Source organism: Telmatherina bonti (genome assembly GCF_933228915.1).
Source record: "Telmatherina bonti genome assembly, chromosome: 11".
Taxonomy (NCBI): domain Eukaryota; kingdom Metazoa; phylum Chordata; class Actinopteri; order Atheriniformes; family Telmatherinidae; genus Telmatherina; species Telmatherina bonti.
This window is the reverse complement of record NC_136629.1, coordinates 22,873,254-22,891,175: the sequence shown is the minus strand read 5'-3', so window position 1 is coordinate 22,891,175 and position 17,922 is coordinate 22,873,254. Positions and strand designations below refer to the sequence as shown.

At 42.1% G+C, this 17,922-nt stretch overlaps 1 protein-coding gene across 7 annotated transcripts in view; it reads left to right on the top strand.

Moving 5' to 3' along the window:
- Positions 1–17,922, top strand: part of LOC306762628 (neurexin-1a-like) — a gene marked incomplete at both ends in the record, with an annotated part of 260,578 nt that overhangs the window by 86,837 nt on the left and 155,819 nt on the right. For 4 of the 7 annotated variants that reach the window (XM_079249178.1, XM_079249179.1, XM_079249177.1 and 1 more), the window contains 4 exons: positions 4,677–4,978; positions 7,645–7,668; positions 8,777–8,938; positions 16,568–17,009. In XM_079249178.1, the coding sequence (XP_079105304.1) occupies positions 4,677–4,978; positions 7,645–7,668; positions 8,777–8,938; positions 16,568–17,009 (930 nt within the window). Of the gene's footprint in view, positions 1–4,675; positions 4,979–7,644; positions 7,669–8,776; positions 8,939–16,567; positions 17,010–17,922 lie in introns of all 7 variants that reach the window. The other 3 variants (XM_079249181.1, XM_079249180.1, XM_079249182.1) reach the window with 2 other exon arrangements.

Sequence of the window (17,922 nt, the reverse complement as noted above, 5' to 3'; positions counted from 1 at the left end):
TATGTTTGCTTGTTTGGCATGCATACATAAATGAATGAATGATAATGAATGCTTTGGTCCATTTGTGGGTTATTTTCTGCTTGTGACTTTAATGGCTTGTTATCTGTCTAAACTTGTTTTTAAATGCTCTCTAATGGGTGTTCACATTCATCGCCCGCTGATGCTCATTGCTGCTTTGGTTTGTTTGTATATCGCAGTAACTGTGATGAGAGACTTTTTCAGGGTTGTTTTTGTCAAGTTCCTCTCATATTTCAGTAACCCTGATATCTTTTTCTTGAAAAAGCCCATGTGGATGATAATTTTTGGATAATAGCTGTGTCCATATGAAGCAAAATGACAGATTGCAACAGACTCTTAATGCGGGTACAGATGTGTATCCAATATTTCCAGTCACATTATTTTCTAAATAATCAAAAGAACAGTTTAGTTTATTGTTACAGGTTGTATAGAATGTGCTCAGTTAGTAGAGGTTCAGTCATGCTAATTATATATATATATATTTTTTTTTTTATTATTTCACCACTCTGTATTAAATGTGACTGTGGTTTTGCAAAATCATATCTCCTAATAAGGAACGTGTGTGGAACTTGAATAAAATACATTTTATGTGACTTGCTTAGACATAAAGACCATCCATCCATCCATCCATCTTCTGCCGCTTTTCCGGGGTCGGGTCGCGGGGGCAGCAGCCTAAGCAGGGAAGCCCAGACTTCCCTCTCCCCAGCCACATTTGCCAACTCTGCGGGGGGGATCCCGAGGCGTTCCCAGGCCAGCCGAGAGATGTAATCCCTCCAGCGTGTCCTGGGTCTTCCCCGGGGTCTCCTCCCAGAGGGACGTGCCTGGAACACCTCACCAGGGAGGCGTCCAGGAGGCATCCTGACCAGATGCCCGAGCCACCTCAACTGGTTCCTCTCGATGCGAAGGAGCAGCGGCTCTACTCTGAGCCCCTCCCGGATGACTGAGCTCCTCACCCTATCTCTAAGGGAGAGCCCGGCCACCCTGCGGAGGAAACTCATTTCAGCCGCCTGTATACGAGATCTCGTTCTTTCGGTCACGACCCACAGCTCATGACCATAGGTGAGGGTAGGAACGTAGATCGACTGATAAATCGAGAGCTTCGCCTTCTGGCTCAGCTCCTTCTTCACCACGACAGACCGGCGCAGAGCCCGCATTACTGCAGACGCCGCACCGATCCGTCTGTCGATCTCATGCTCCATCCTTCCCTCACTCGTGAACAAGACCCCGAGATATTTAAACTCCTCCACTTGAGGCAGGACCTGACTCCCGACCCGGAGAGGGCAATCCACCCTATTCCGGCTGAGGACCATGGTCTCAGATTTTGAGGTGCTGATTCTCATCCCAGCCGCTTCACACTCGGCCGCGAATCGCTCAAGCGAGAGCTGGAGATCACGACCAGATGAAGCCAACAGGACCACGTCATCCGCAAAAAGCAGGGACCCAATCCTGAGGCCACCAAGTCGGATCCCCTCAACCCCTCGGCTGCGCCTAGAAATTCTGTCCATATAAGTTATGAACAGAATCGGTGATAAAGGGCAGCCTTGGCGGAGTCCAACCCTCACCGGAAACGAATCCGACTTACTACCGGCAATGCGGACCAAGCTCTGACACCTGTCGTACAGGGACCGGACAGCTCGTACAAGGGGGTCCGGTACCCCATACTCCTGGAGTACCCCCCACAGGAGCCCCCGGGGGACACGGTCGAATGCCTTCTCCAGGTCCACAAAGCACATGTAGACTGGTTGGGCAAACTCCCATGCCCCCCCCCCAGGACCCCAGAGAGGGTATAGAGCTGGTCCACTGTTCCGCGACCAGGACGAAAACCACACTGCTCCTCCTCAATCCGGGATTCGACTATCCGGCAGACCCTCCTCTCCAGGACCCCTGAATAGACCTTACCAGGGAGGCTGAGGAGTGTGATTCCCCTGTAATTGGAACACACCCTCCGGTCCCCCTTCTTAAAAAGGGGGACCACCACCCCAGTCTGCCAATCCAGCGGTACTGCCCCCGATGTCCACGCGATGCTGCAGAGGCGTGTCAGCCAGGACAGCCCCATAGCATCCAGAGCCTTAAGGAACTCGGGGCGGATCTCATCCACCCCCGGGGCCTTGCCGCCGAGGAGCTTTTTGACCACCTCAGCGACTTCAGCCCCAGAGATAGGAGAGTCCACCCCTGAGTCGACCAGCTCTGCTCCCTCATGAGAAGACGTGTTGGTAGGATTGAGGAGGTCTTCGAAGTATTCCCTCCACCGACCCACAACGTCCCGAGTTGAGGTCAGCAGCACCCCATCTCCACTGTACACAGTATTGATGGAGCACTGCTTCCCCCCCCTGAGCCGCCGGATGGTGGACCAGAATCTCCTCGAAGCCGTCCGGAAGTCTTTCTCCTTGGCCTCGCCGAACTCCTCCCATGCCAGAGTTTTTGCCTCGGCAACGGCCGAAGCCGCATGCCGCTTAGCCCGCCAGTACCCATCAGCTGCCTCCAGAGTCCCACAGGCCAAGAAGGCCCGATAGGACTCCTTCTTCAGCTTGACGGTATCCCTCACTGCTGGTGTCCACCAACGAGTCCTGGGATTACCGCCACGACAGGCACCAACGACCTTGCAGCCACAGCTCCGGCTGGCCGCCTCAGCAATAGAGGCACGGAACACAGCCCATTCGGACTCAATGTCCCCCGCCTCACCCGGGACATGTTCGAAGCTCTGCTGAAGGTGGGAGTTGAAGCTCGCTCTGACAGGGGACTCAGCCAGACGTTCCCAGCAGACCCTCACAACACGTTTGGGCCTGCCAGCTCTGACCGGCTTCCTCCCCCACTATCTGAGCCAACTCACCACCAGGTGGTGATCAGTTGACAGCTCCGCCCCCCTCTTCACCCGAGTGTCCAAGGCATGTGGCCGCAGGTCCGACGATACGACTACAAAGTCGATCATTGAACTGCGGCCCAGGGAATCCTGATGCCAGGTGTACATATGGACACTCTTATGCTGGAACATGGTGTTCGTTATAGACAATCCATGACGAGCACAGAAGTCCAACAACAAAACACCATTTGGGTTCAGAGGGGGGGGACCATGCCTCCCAATCACTCCCCTCCAGGTCTCACTGTCATTGCCCACGTGAGCATTGAAGTCCCCCAGCAGAACAATGGAGTCCCCAGAAGGAGCACCCTCCAGCACTCCCTCCAAGGACCCCAGAAAGGGTGGGTACTCTGAACTGCTGTTCGGTGCATAAGCACAGACAACAGTCAGGACCCGTCCCCCCACCCGGAGGCGGAGGGAAACTACCCTTTCATCCACCGGGGTAAACCCCAATGTGCAGGCACCAAGCTGGGGGCTGATGAGAATGCCCACACCTGCTCGGCGCCTCTCACCATGAGCAACTCCAGAGTGGAAGAAGGTCCAGCCCCTCTCGAGGGTACTGGTTCCAGAGCCCAAGCCATGCGTCGAGGTGAGTCCAACTATATCTAGTCGGAACCGCTCAACCTCGCGCACAAGCTCAGGCTCCTTCCCCACCAGAGAGGTGACGTTCCACGTCCCTAGAGCCAGCTTCTGCAGCCGGGGATCGGACCGCCAGGGTCCCCGCCCCTTGCTGCCGCCCAGCTCACATTGCACCCGACCCCTACGGCTCCTCCCGCAGATGGTGAGCCCACGGGAGGCGGGGCCCATGTAACCCTTTTGGGCTGAGCCCGACCGGGCCCCATGGGCGAAGGCCCGGCCACCAGACGCTCGCTCTCGTACCCCGCCTCCAGGCCTGGCTCCAGAGGGGGGTCCCGGTAACCCGCGTCCGGGCAAGGGAACATTCATGCCCAGGTTGGTCGTCATCATAGGGGTCTATGAGCCGTGCTTGGTCTGGTCCCTCCCCTAGACACCTGTTTGCCATGGGTGTATACTACCAGGGGCATAAAGCCCCCGACAACATAGCTGCTAGGATCTTCGGGACGCACAAACCCCTCCACCACGATAAGGTGACGGCTCAGGGAGACATAAAGACAGCTCTTTATATCTGTTCATGTTATAGTCGTTTGCTCTGCTCATCACATAGTTTCATTCATGTGCTGTGTAAGTTCAGCTCTGGTAATAGTCCGTAAACAAATATAAAAAACGTCCATATTCTCATATGCATCAGTGGTGGATGGAGAAGCTCTAGTCTGCAACAACCCAGATCTTGACATACAGTATCTTTAATTCAAATAACATTTAGCCAACAATCTGTTCTTTATGTCATTTGGACATTATTATTGCTGAGAGCTAAGATTATTGTGATCTGAGCATTTAGGAATCAATCATTATAGAAAATGTGTTTTTAAAGAGCTGAAAAGTTACTATGACACTTTAAACTTCTTTTTTCACATGAACCATCTGTTCATCCTTTTTCTACTCGACGGTGCATAATCCTAAATGATGTGACCGTGGAGAAACAAAACACCATGCATCTGGACTTCTCTCTATACTCCTCTGCTTCTTTGGGATGTTGACAGTGTTTTTAACAATTCATCTGTCTCTACCTACAGTAGCATTTCAGCTCTCCTTTTTCAGCACATTTGCTATTAACTGAACATTTTGAGACATTTTTTTTTCTTTTTTGCGAGCAGCTTCTTTTTGGGTCCCCAAGAGGCCCCGATATTAACGCAGTACGTTTCTCTTTCTCTTGTCTCCACAGGGAAAGAAGAGTATGTCGCAACCTTCAAAGGATCTGAGTTCTTCTGCTACGACTTGTCCTTGAACCCGATTCAAAGCAGCAGTGATGAAATCACATTGTCATTCAAAACCCTACAGAGGAATGGACTGATGCTGCACACGGGCAAATCAGCTGATTACGTCAACCTGGCACTGAAAAATGGGGCTGTTTCACTCGTCATTAATTTGGGGTCTGGAGCCTTTGAAGCTCTTGTGGAGCCAGTCAATGGGAAATTTAATGACAATGATTGGCATGATGTCAAAGTAACAAGGAATCTCCGTCAGGTAACAGTACAGAGGGTGATAAAGGGATTCAGTAAATTAATTACAACAAATGCATTTAAATTATTGCCATCATAAAAGATCTCATTTTTCTTCCAGACCATGTAATTGAATTGCCTAATTGAATCATGATGCTTGGTGGAGACTAAACCAGCATCACAAGGAGAGCAGGGACATTTAGACAAGGATTTTTTTTTTTTTTTTTTTTTTTTTAAGGAACATCAAGTCTGTTCTGCTACTATTATTTCAGGACCCTGAAAAACTCTCTTTGACAGCATTTAGGGGGAAAAAATGTCAGACAATTTAAAGCCTTGTCGTGTTATTCTGCATCAACAAAATATTTTGAGGAACTGACTGAAGTAGATTTTCAGTTCTTGTGGAGATTTTTGTGCTGTCAGTGAGAACATATTTAGTCAGGGATGATATTATTTTGAGTGTATTCAAAGCTTTACAGCACCTTCACATTTAATAGCATTCAATCAGACTTCTCGGCATCCTGAAAGCAAACACATATTTAAAGCAAATCTTTATGTCGAGTAGCATTTGTTTGCTTTAAAACTGCAGGTTTAACACAGGCAATCCTTCTTCCAGGATCTTTTTTTTTAACTGTTCATGGCCTTGTAGCTCCCCTCTTGCAAAGGTGATTGTGCCACAGCAGCAGTGCTTCCAAAAAAAACGGAGGACTGTGTAGCTTTTTTCAACAGGACTCTCCTTCATCTTCATCATACCCTAATGAAATAAAATAAGAGTAATATGCAGAATTTCATTTTATTTAACAGATCAGCCTGAAAAGAGTGTGCCAACAGAGGTTACTTGATCTATTTACTGTAATATTTATTAATTTATTGTTGACAGGAACATTATACATGCGTAAACATTGTTGTAAATGTACCAAAATTAGCCAAATGGCTATTTCTCATCAGCAGTCCCAGGATGTTTGCTGTGTTGCAAACAATCTAACTACAACTGATTAGTCAGCTGGCATATACTAAATGGGGTCAGGATGCAGCTGTCACTGTTTGTGACAGAGTCCTTGGGCATGACCGTCATGCCAGTCTTAGAGGCCTGTGCCCGATCGGAAGAGACAAAAGTCCTGTTAAACTACAAATCTACACTTTCTCAATGGATTTTGTCCATAACTGTCTCTATGGCTGCCATAAGGAAAGTCATAGATTTCATCTATGGCAACTTATGTGAGCCACCACCGAAGCAGTTAGGTAAAATTTTTACATTGACCAGATTTTTTTATTTTTAATAACGTACATTGAGGCCATTACCTTTGACAGGCAAGTGATGTTTCCTCATGTACTACACTGCCTAGTTTTCCCCAAGTGAAAGAATTAATTTAGCACTTGGATATAACCCCAAGAAACAACACCAGTGTCCTGTGAGAAAGATAAAGGGGACTCAGCTGACTGATCACTGCCATGGGCACCAGCATTAACGTTGTCAATACTACTTTATCATTTTAGAATTGCTTTGTATTTAGTATCAGAGACTGTCTGGATTCCTCCGTCCCTCGTAAGGTACATTGCTTGTTTCAAGGAAACAGAAAAATGCCCTTCTTTTGAATAAGGACTGGAGTATTGATTGGCACTGGCTCAACTCAACAATAAAACGGTTATGTTGTGGGATAATAGTATGTTAGTTTTCATATTGACAGCATTTTTATTGATTAACAAACAAATACTTGAAGGATAATCCTAACTAACTAAACTTACCAACATCTTCTAATAAAAAGACAAGCACATATATTATCTCTTATCTGAGCTGAATACAGTAAAACAGTCACCTGATTGTTCTGACAAATTGGAAAATGTGTGTATTTATTAAGTTGGAGTGTCTTTTAGAGGGTTATACTTGGGTTAAAGAGGTAGATGTTATTATCATGTTTTACCCCCATATTATCAGACAAATTGTTTTTTTTTTAAACTGCTGTCTTACACTCCCACTTTCTGAAACCAGTCTCTGTCTCATCACTGAGAAAAAATATCTCTAGATTTGTTCCTGCCCCTCTTTTGGGAAACATTTATCTTCAGTTTAGTACCAAAGCTGTTTGTTTGCAAAATCAGAATGTTGATTGTTGACAACTCAAAGAATTTAGTGAGCTTGGGCATTGAATACATTCAAATTGTGAAGGAAAAGCAAGCATATTGAGTGCGTCCTCTGCAGAGGGACCCAAATCTCCATGAAAAAGTTTTTTTTTTAAAAAAAAAAGGGTGCTCCGCTTAGCACTTTTTTACAGAAGATCAGCTGATGTGCTTTCGGAATTCTTTCTCATGAAACATCTGATGTCTGTCAGTCATAACCTTTGGTCAGGATTTTGGTAAGGAATGTTTTAATCTGCAACTTTGGGGACTGAAAATAGTGCAAAACGTCACCAGGAAAACCTCAACGTGATTCTGGTTAAGCTCTAGCGCCTCTTGTGGAGCATTCTTATTTTCCTCAGTCTGCTTTTTTCTTGTTAAACTTATTTTGCCCTTTTTTCCTCTACTAACATGCTTTGGGAACAAACTAACATCATTCATGGAATGTGCCATTCTACTAACCAGTATGGTTTTTGCCGTTTAACGATGTACTAACAGTATTGACCATCATATATTATTTGAGTAACAATCGTTATTCTGTTCACAGTTTTTAATTTCCTTTCTCCCCCCTTTTCCACAAAGCACTCAGGCATTGGACACGCTATGGTAAACACACTACATTGTTCGGTAGATATCATTCTAATTGTTTCTTAGTTTGGGTTTGCCGTGTGTTTCTTTTCTTTCTTTATTTTTTACTGTAGACGTCATTTACAAAAAAAAAAAAAAAAAAAAGGGAAATTGCGGTTGGTACTCTTCTGCTTACTTTTCAAATCTTTTTCTTTTGTTTTTTTATTTCTGGGTTCATACATTGGTTTCACCCTCTTTATTTCACTTGTTTCCTGTCCAATTCTGTTTGATCCACCTCTTTAGGAGCATCATTTCGAGCCTTTTGCATCAAGCTGTGGTTAATAATGAGGACGCTCTCCTGTCTGGCTGGTCTGATGCTCTTTGGCTCAGCCAGTTCTACCCCCATCCACCTCGCATGGCATGCTCTTTTTCCTACATGTTACAAATGTCAAACTATCCATTTGTCAACATGACTGTGACAGTTGGAATGTGTTTGTCATTTCTTTTCCGACTCCTTTTTTTTTTTTTTTTCTTTGTGGTTTGGCAGTCTTCATGAGCTTTTGCATGACATCAACACTGATGTGGAAAAACGTCAAAATACTGATTCTATATCCCAGACGTAAAACATGGGAAATATTTCTTTTTGTACGCTCATGAACAAAAAGAAAGGACAAATACATGCATGTTCTCGTTTTCTTTTCCAACTGAAGGTGATTGTGCTTCACATAGCATGTGCTCCCTCTCTAACCCAGAGGCACGTTCTGACTTATTTTGTCAAACTGCTGAATGTACTAATATGGAATAATGGTTAAACTAACCTAGATAACACTTTACTAACACCATTTTTGTGTCTGCTAAAGTATTTTAAGTTGCAGTGGAGACAGTACTAACACTGTAGTGTGGATAGTTTACTAACTCTCTAACTAGAATAGCATTCCTTTGAAGGCTTATCTGTCAACTAATCAAACTGGACAAAATAATAAGAGAAACAAACAAGAAAAAAGACACTGAAAACAGACATGAAAATGGGTTTTAAAATAAATAAACACAAGGAAGTCTGTCATAGACCAGAAGACAATAAGGGGATTATGACAATTTATAGGCTGTCTCAGTATAGCGTGTCCTTTCCCTGTGCTTTGTTGTCTAGGTAACGATATCCGTGGATGGGATTCTGACCACCACTGGATATACACAAGAAGACTACACCATGCTCGGCTCTGATGACTTTTTCTATGTTGGAGGAAGTCCTAGCACAGCTGACCTGCCTGGATCTCCAGTTAGCAACAACTTCATGGGTTGCCTCAAGGAGGTAAACACCTCTTCTGTGTGAATTTGTGTGCTGGTGGGTGTAAAGGATACAGCTGGCTTCACCTTAGGACTCCAGAACAGACCCTTCCACCCACGCACTAACACTGCCTCTTTTAATGCCTTGCCTTGATTTGCTTCACCTCCTTTCTTCATGGACTCGATGCAAACTTTTTCTGACACAATTTTTATTTCATTTATTTTCTCAATGCATATATATTGTTTAATGCAGACATGCACACACACACACACACACACACACACACACACACACACACACACTCATGCAGAGGTCTGTCTTGAAGTGGAATTTACCACTGGCCTACTACAGCTCTGTCAGGTGCACATCAAAGAGGAGCCGCGATCCAGAGATCAGGGAGCTGAATTTTCATGAGCAGTCAGGAAACTGACTTTCTTAACACCCCGCTATTGTTGAGGAATACTCTGTGCCAAGCTAATATTACATCAGAACACCTCTCTGAGACTAACCTTAATGCTATATGTTTGATGTTACTTGTATGGAGTGTGCGTGTTTACAGAGATATATCTTCAAAGTGCTGGAAATGTGGCACCTGAGCTGCGGAGATATATGACTTGTTTGCTTTCAGATGATCAACTGAATTCAGCACATTTTGTATCATCGATGTCTCAGAGGGTAATGAGCCATTAGAATCTGGCTCATAACTTACACTACATTATGTCATTTGTCACTTGCCCCTCATGTGATGTAGTACCCAAGAAGCATGTATTGTGTGCACTTTATTCCCAGAGATGAAGTGAGGGATAAAAGGAAGGTAGTTTCTCCATCAGAAGGTTTATAAGTTGTCCCTTTCACTATTGGTTGTGCAGCGCTGTTAGTTTGGTTTTGTTGAATAATAGAAGGCAATATTGCCAATGTGTTACAAGTGATCAATTATTACAACTCCTAATATCAAAACAACATTGTTGTTTTACATATTGTATTTTACTTGAAGACAGGCTGTCATCCTCACTAATATCCTGGAAAGGTCTGAGGCTGTTCTGTTTAATGAGCGGACAGAGCGTGTATCACATGTCTGCTTGCAATGTACAGCTCATTAAAAGTCTGGTTGTTAAGGGTACTGTCTTAGTTAACTGCGTGTCTCTGGGGTGCTGCAGATGCAGTGACAGCGGGAATGAAATTGGCTCACCCCAAGCACATGGTCATCCACCCCCGTGAGCAACTATCCCTACTCGTGACCTGCCTAAAAATAGCAAGTCGTCTCCTTAGATCAATGTATGGGATTGCTAAAAAAATTAGTAAAGATTGTAGAGTTGTGGTAGTTTCCAGGAGAAGTAATTCAGATCAAATTTCTCATCTTTAAATTGTTAATAGGATTATTTAGTATCAAGTCCTGCAAAATTCATAGCTGTTTTAAAAGCAACTTCCAGGTTGGTTATTAGATAAAGATATTCACAAGTTTGTACATCTATTAAAACACACATAATCTAAAGCCACTGTAAGTCAGTTTTGACATTAAGAAATGTGAAAACACACAGGAGGCTAACTAGAGATCAAACGAATAAATACACAAACGCTGATGCACACTGTTTGACAGACCACACCTTTGAAATTATGAACCTGCTGTATGTCAACGAGGCTAGAAACAGAATGATTCTGATGGATAATAACCTTAAAAGACACATTAATTTATAGTGTGATGAGAAGCACAGTCAAGAGAACAGTTTCTTTCGAGTTTCTGACTTTAGGTCATAATGGCTAACCTCATGTTCAAAGTGCTGTAAAATTTGCAAAGAAAGGGAGTCCAAGATTGCTGTTTACTTCTGAAGTATCAAAACTCCTTTATTGTGGTGTTATCATGTTATTATCACATTATTATCATATCATAATCACATTATTGTCACCTTAACACATTAATAAATTAATATTGTTTATTTTTTTGTTGTGCGCCAATGCCATTTGTTTTTGCCTTTACAAAATGCTGGCTCTCTCCGAACGCATATACAGAGGCTTGCAGTAAAATAGTTCCACCTCTCATCCTGTTTCATTAGTATTTTAAAAGTATTTTTCAGATTAGGTTAAGATAGAACTGTTAACTGCACTCCTACTCAGAAGACAGCTGTAATGTTTCATTTATCAGCTGTTACTCCTGGCATGGCCAGTCTGACAGACTTGACAGATCCGTCAGCTTGACCACGCCCACCCACTGCTTGCAGGTCACTGGAGGAAAGAGTCCCAGGTGTGCAAGAGCATGAAGGTGACTTGCCATCTGATTTTTATTGGATCCATCTTACTTAATAGTGTCTGAGATGATGATGTGAGCATTGTCTCATAAATGATGTGATTGTTGTGTTTGTAGTTATCTGATTTTATCTGTCTACCTTAACCTTGTCTGAAAGAAGAAACTATTCAGATAGAAAAGACATAGTCAGCCATTTGAGCTTGTTCTGTGAGGTTATTTAGATTAAAAGAAAATCTAAAGAAACAAAAACGCAATCATACTAAAAACCCTTGAGGAACATTAATCAGAAAACCTACTTTTGTGTTGAAGCTCCCATTATTTATTCTCAAATTACATAAAACATATTTTTTGAGTAAGAATATTGAAAAAACGCAAGGCAGTTAATTGTGTAGCACCTGTAATGTACAAGACCAATCAAAGTGCTTTACATAAAACGTTAAAAGCATTACATATGATGTAAAGAAGCATAAAAGACAACATTTTTTAAACACAAAGCCGCAGCTATGGTGTCTTCCAGTGAGGTTTAACACAGCACCATATCCCTGAGGTTGCTGAGACCAAACTGATGAATAACATATGTTTGCATACAGAAAATGTTTGTCTTAGTTTTACTTAGTGCTGCCTTCAATACAGTTGACCACTTAAATTACTCAAAATACTGGGGAGCAGGGTAAGCCTCTCTGGCACTGTACAAAATTAGTTTAAAGCAATACCTAGAGAAAAGTGAGGAATTTGTGTCAATAAGTAACTTTACATCTGAGCAGGCAAGAATTACATGTAAATTTACCCAAGGTTTGATTAACATGGACATGCCTTCACTGGCTAACCAGTTAGTGAATGTCTTTGGAGCCAAAAACAAACATAAAATAAATGTTACCACAGAGCTTCGATCTATACACTCAAAAAACGACCAACGAGGTCAGAAATCTGGGTGTAGCGAAGCACTCTGATTGAGAATTACAAAGTCAGCCTACGATCACCTGAAGAATATATTAGAAGGATAAAAGTTGTGATGTCACAGCAGAATGTGGGAAAACTACTCCGTGTTTTCATCTTTAGACAGCTTGATTATTGTATCATTGTATAATTTCTAGGTAGATTTACAAATGTACCTAGAAAATCAACTGGAAATCTGCAACTCATTCAGAACTCTGCTGCTCGAGTCCACATTAAGACCAAGAAAGTGGACCACATCAGTCCAGTTCTCTCTTGCTGCCTGTCAGAGGATAGACTTTAAAGTTTTATTGCTGCTCTGTAAAGCTCTGTCTGCTTTAGGACCCAAATACATCAGTGACCTTTTGAGCCACTATGAACCCACCAGACGCCTCAGGTCGTCTGGGTCTGGTCTTTTATCAATTCCCAGAGTCCGAACCATAATTGGAGAAGCTGCATTCTGCTTCTGTTCCACGTGCTTGTAAGAAATTTCCAGAAACTTTTAGGTCAGCTATACTGTTAATATAGGTTAAAGACTCACTTGTTCTGAGCTGCATTTCAATAGTTTTTAATCCAAAGTCCAAATCTACATTGTTTCTTTAATTCATTCATTCATTCATTTTCCAAACATTTTCCAATTCAGGGTCGTGGAGAAACTGGAGCCTATCCCAGCTGGCTTTGGGTGACAGGCAGGGTACACCCTGGACAGCTTGCCAGTCCATTGCAGGGCCACACAGAAAGACAAACAACCACTCATGCTAACACTCATTCCTAGGGGCAATTTAGAGTAACCAATTAACCTAACATGCATGTCTTTGGATGGTGGGAGGAAGCCAGAGTACCTGGAGAGAACCCATGCATACACAGGGAGAACACACAAACTCCACACAGAAAGGCCACTGACCAAACCCCTCCCCAGCCAAGGATTGAACCAGTGACCTTCTTGCTGTGAGGCCACAGTGCTAACCACTGTGCCACCGTGCAGCCCTACATTGCTTCTTTTGAGCCTAAATCGTTTTTATATTTGATTATTTTTTTAATAGTCTTGAGTTCTTTCCTTTTCCTTTTTCTCTTTTTTTTTATTTTAAACAATGCTTTTTTTATTTTCTAATGTTTTATGTCTCTAAAGCATTTGAATCGCTCTGCTGTGAAACTGTGTCACCCACATAAATATGCCTTGACTTGCCAAATTCAAGCATTATGATTCAAATCATTAGTTTCCACAAAAATGTTTCCACAAAAGTGCATCATCTAAGCTAATACTGTGGAAAGAGACAAAATCCCCCCTCTCAGGTCAGCTTTTTACTATGCTGTGACTGCATTTGAGCTGTGATTTAACAGCATGTGCAGTGGGCCCTGATTGATGGCTTGTCTCCACATGGCTTGTTGCGGTATTTGTGTGTAGATTCCAGCCTGGGCTGCCACGCCTGCCTGTTGGTTTTGATGGCAAACAACGGTGGTGCAGTAATAGCTCAGTTGTCACAGCTCTGGTTTGATGACAAATTAGTGCAGCACTAGTAGTGCAGTACCAGGCTTTGCTCAGGCTAAATCTTTTTAACTCCAAAAGGTGCCCTTTGTCTTACCTATAAAAAATTGATTTGGGTATATTGGCTGTATCTATTCTGTTACTTAGCCCATGACTCAAGTTCAGCTGGCAGAGACATTGTCATTTATTCCTTATCTTCCTTTTAAATTCTTTCTTTACACTGAGGATTCTTATAAAATTGCCTTTTATTAAATCCACTACCATTTTTTTTTTCATTCTACTCAGACTCCAGAACATCCTCAGCTGTCTTTATGAAGGGAGTGCTAAAATGTTGGAAGATTTTAGACATCTCTTATGTAAATTTCTTGTTTTTGAATGCAGTCGGATACAGTCACAAAGCATTTAGAGAGCTTGACGATGAGCTAACTCATTCAGATGCTTCATCTACCTGAACAGTTACACGTCTGTGATAAACATGATTCTCCATGTCGATGCAATCCCATCGGAGGCGTCCCTGATTTTAGGTGAATGCTTATCATGACAGTCGTACAAAACCGCGCTAGTGTTTTCTGCAGCTGCAGCTTATTTGATTTGGCTCATTGACAACTATGTAGATGCACCATTACAATTTTCTTTTTGTTATGTAAACACGTGAACACGCCATAGTGCTGATGTGCTATCTGTTATGAGAAAACTTAGTCTACCAGTTAGTAGCTCTATAGCCTTGTGAAAGAGGTCATTCACCGCGTTCTTGTTCATGAGTTGTTAATGGTCATAGTCTTCACAAGACTTTGCAAATTGATGGGCACACTGCTTTCAAACACATCAGATGTGCATGTATTTCTGTGGTGAAAAAAAAACAAACAATGGGCACACTGTTTAAATGACTCATTTTGGCTTTTGCTTCTGTTAATCATTTTCTCATATGGAAATAGGATAGAACTAGACTTAGACTTAGACTTAGACTTAGACTTAGACTTAGACAGACTTTATTCATCCACAAGGGAAATTCTGTTGTCACAGTAGCTCAGAACAGCAATAGAGGAAGAAATAGAAACAGCAATAGTAGGTAAGAGAAAAAAAAGTAAATAATAATAATAAAATAGAATAGGTACTATCCATAAAGCAATCTGGAATATGTACACTTTTACAAAGATAAATAAAACTATCAAGTAAAATTGGCAATATAGAATATGGAAATTTAGAAATTTACAATATATACAACATGTGACTAAATGCAGTGCCAGTTTACACAGAGGCTTTGAAATGAATGTTAGTTATCTGTCACAAAGTGGGGAGTTATTGTACATCTGTATAGAGAATGGTAAGAATGTGTTCTTGTAGCGCTCACTGTGACAGCGCAGCTGTAAAAGTCTATTGGAGAAGGAGCTCCTTTGCCCCTCTACAGTCCGGTGGAGTGGATGAGCAGGATTGTCCATAATAGAGAGCAGTTTGTCCAGAGTCCCCCTGTCCCTCACTGTCACAAATGTCTCCAGTTGACAGCCAACCACCTGTCCAGCTTTGCGGATCAGTTTGTCAATCCGAGAGATGTCCCTTTTGGATGTACTGCTGCCCCAGCAGGCCACAGCGAAGTACAGGGCGCTGGAGACCACAGACTGGTAAAAGATCTCCAGCAGTTTACTGCACACATTGAACTAGAACTAGAAGGGGGGTATACAGCTGCACAACTGCAGTATAGACTCTCTCATTATGAAGATTGGATAATGACAAGGTTACGGTTGACTTGGTTTATTTGTTTATTTATTTATTTGTTTGCTAGACTGTTGCCAATTACAGAAGTGCTTCAGTAGATTGACTTTTACGCAGTGTGTCATTAAGTGTGCCTCTATACAAATATAGGTAGCCTTTTAAGTCTTTAGAGAGATATTGTGATGTCTTTTCTTTTTTTCAAACCTTCCCTGTATTCATAACAATATTCTGTATGACTCCTGTTACCATTTTATAAGTATTAAAACAAGAAATGAGAGATTAAATCTTATTGAAAAAATAATTTCACAGAACAGCAAACAGCAAATTAAAGAGATGTGTACTTGTGTGTAAAAAAAAATATATATATACATACATACATATATATATATATATATATATATATATATATATATATATATATATATATATATATATATATATATATATATATATATATATATATATATATACTATAGATAGATAGATAGATAGATAGATAGATAGATAGATAGAGCTCTCTGATGCTACATTCTGCCTGGCCCTGTGAAAATGAACTAAAAAAATAATACTGCTTGAGGTTTCTGAATGAAAATAGGGGGAAAAAAAAGGGTTTAGTCATTTTTCTAAATTGTCTGTGGAATACTGGATGTTGTAGTGTGTATGAGTTAGTTCATGTCTTGCCACTTTTAACCTTGCTTCAGATGGGCATATCCATCATCTGCCCACTTTTATTATAATTATGGGCTCAAACTAGAGCCTTAATCAGCACTTTATACCACACCTGCAATCAAGGCACTAGTTTAGATTTATCACTTTCGTTTTCACTTCTCACACAGAATCCCAAGAGTTACTAGCTGATATTTTACTCAGCCTCTATTTCACTTGCATTGTATATTCAAGATGTCTCTTCCTTTAGTTGGCAGTGCAGCTACAGTAACAGTGAACATGCATGTCTTGTTTCTTTACTCCTCACCCAGTTAGAGTACACTATGCACTTTCTGTGAAGGCTTCAACTTGACAGCAAAGAAAGCAAGCTGATGTGAGTGACATGCGGTGTCATGTAGACGCAGCTTTCTCATGCATAGGTGCAGTGTGACAAAGTTGGCCAACGATTGAGGCAAGCAAACTCAGTTCATGACACACTGTCCTTGGGATGAAAAGTCAAATGGACAGCTGCTGTTCTCCATAATGTTCATAATGTCCAATTCCATTACGTAAGTCTCTTTTTTTTTGTTTGTTTGGATGACTGGAGGAATAACTTGCTGTCTCTATCCCAATTCAGGTTGTGTACAAAAACAACGATGTGAGACTCGAGTTGTCCAGACTGGCTAAGCAGGGTGATCCCAAGATGAAGATCCATGGTACTGTGGCATTTAAGTGTGAGAATGTGGCCACCCTGGACCCCATCACGTTTGAGACTCCTGAATCTTATATCATTCTCAACAAGTGGAATGCCAAGAAGACAGGATCCATCTCCTTTGATTTCCGCACCACAGAGCCAAATGGCCTTCTCTTATTCAGTCATGGCAAGCCCAAGCAGCAACCAAAGGATTCCAAGAGTCCCCAAACTTTTAAAGTGGACTTTTTTGCCATTGAGATGCTGGATGGCCATCTGTATTTGCTCCTAGATATGGGCTCGGGAACTACAAAGACAAAGGCAGTGAATAAGAAAGTAAATGATGGCGAGTGGTACCATGTGGATTTCCAGCGAGACGGAAGATCAGGTAAAGATCAGAAAAAAACATCTATATGTATAAAAAGCACCACACAAACAAACACACATAACGGAAGAAAGCACTTTTAGTTTGCATGTGTTTTGGCCCAATCTCATTTCACTTCTGTTCACTACAACTTAAACCTACCAGTTATGCAAGGTCTTGTAAAGGGCTACTGCACCCTTACTCTTTCAAAAAAAGGATTGATTTAGTTTGATGATGACCGTCTGTGACCCTCAAAGGAAGACTTTTCAGAAGCAGACTTCTGACAAAGGGTTATGAAAAGTTCCACATGTTATTACACAATCAGTAGTGCAATGAAAGTTAGCCAATAAATAATAGCTAGATAGATCAGTGAGTGAATCCCACTTGTCTTCTGATTTGCAATCAGAATGCAGTAAATTTTGGGATAACATTAGGAAATGGGATTGGGCCTTTAATCGCTACCCCCATGTGCATTGTTTATATATCTGTCTGTGGTGAAGAACTACCTTGTGCTCTGACAGGCAAGTGTAGATTTCTACAGACTATGTAATTCAGCATTCAGCAGAAATCTTGAGTGGTAGCTCCGCTGTGCACCATCTATATGAATTATTTAACTGCAACAAAAGTACTGCTGTCACAGTAATATTTTCTTGAGAGAAGAAAATATACCTCACCATGCAAAGATTGCCACCATGTCACCACTGGAGGCTCACTGTAAACATCTGTGCTCATTATAAATAAAAAAGGTTTTGATGGTAGAGAGATAGCTTTAGATAGCAGTCATATGTTGCAATCCTAGATACATATTTGCCACAAAATAACTCTACCTCCTATTACAATGTGTCCTCTAAGCCCCAGGTTGCCCTGCTTTAGTCCCTGTTGATTTGCTTATCTAAGCAGCAATTTGTTAGTGTGAGCTTAGAGCCGGGCCCTTGCA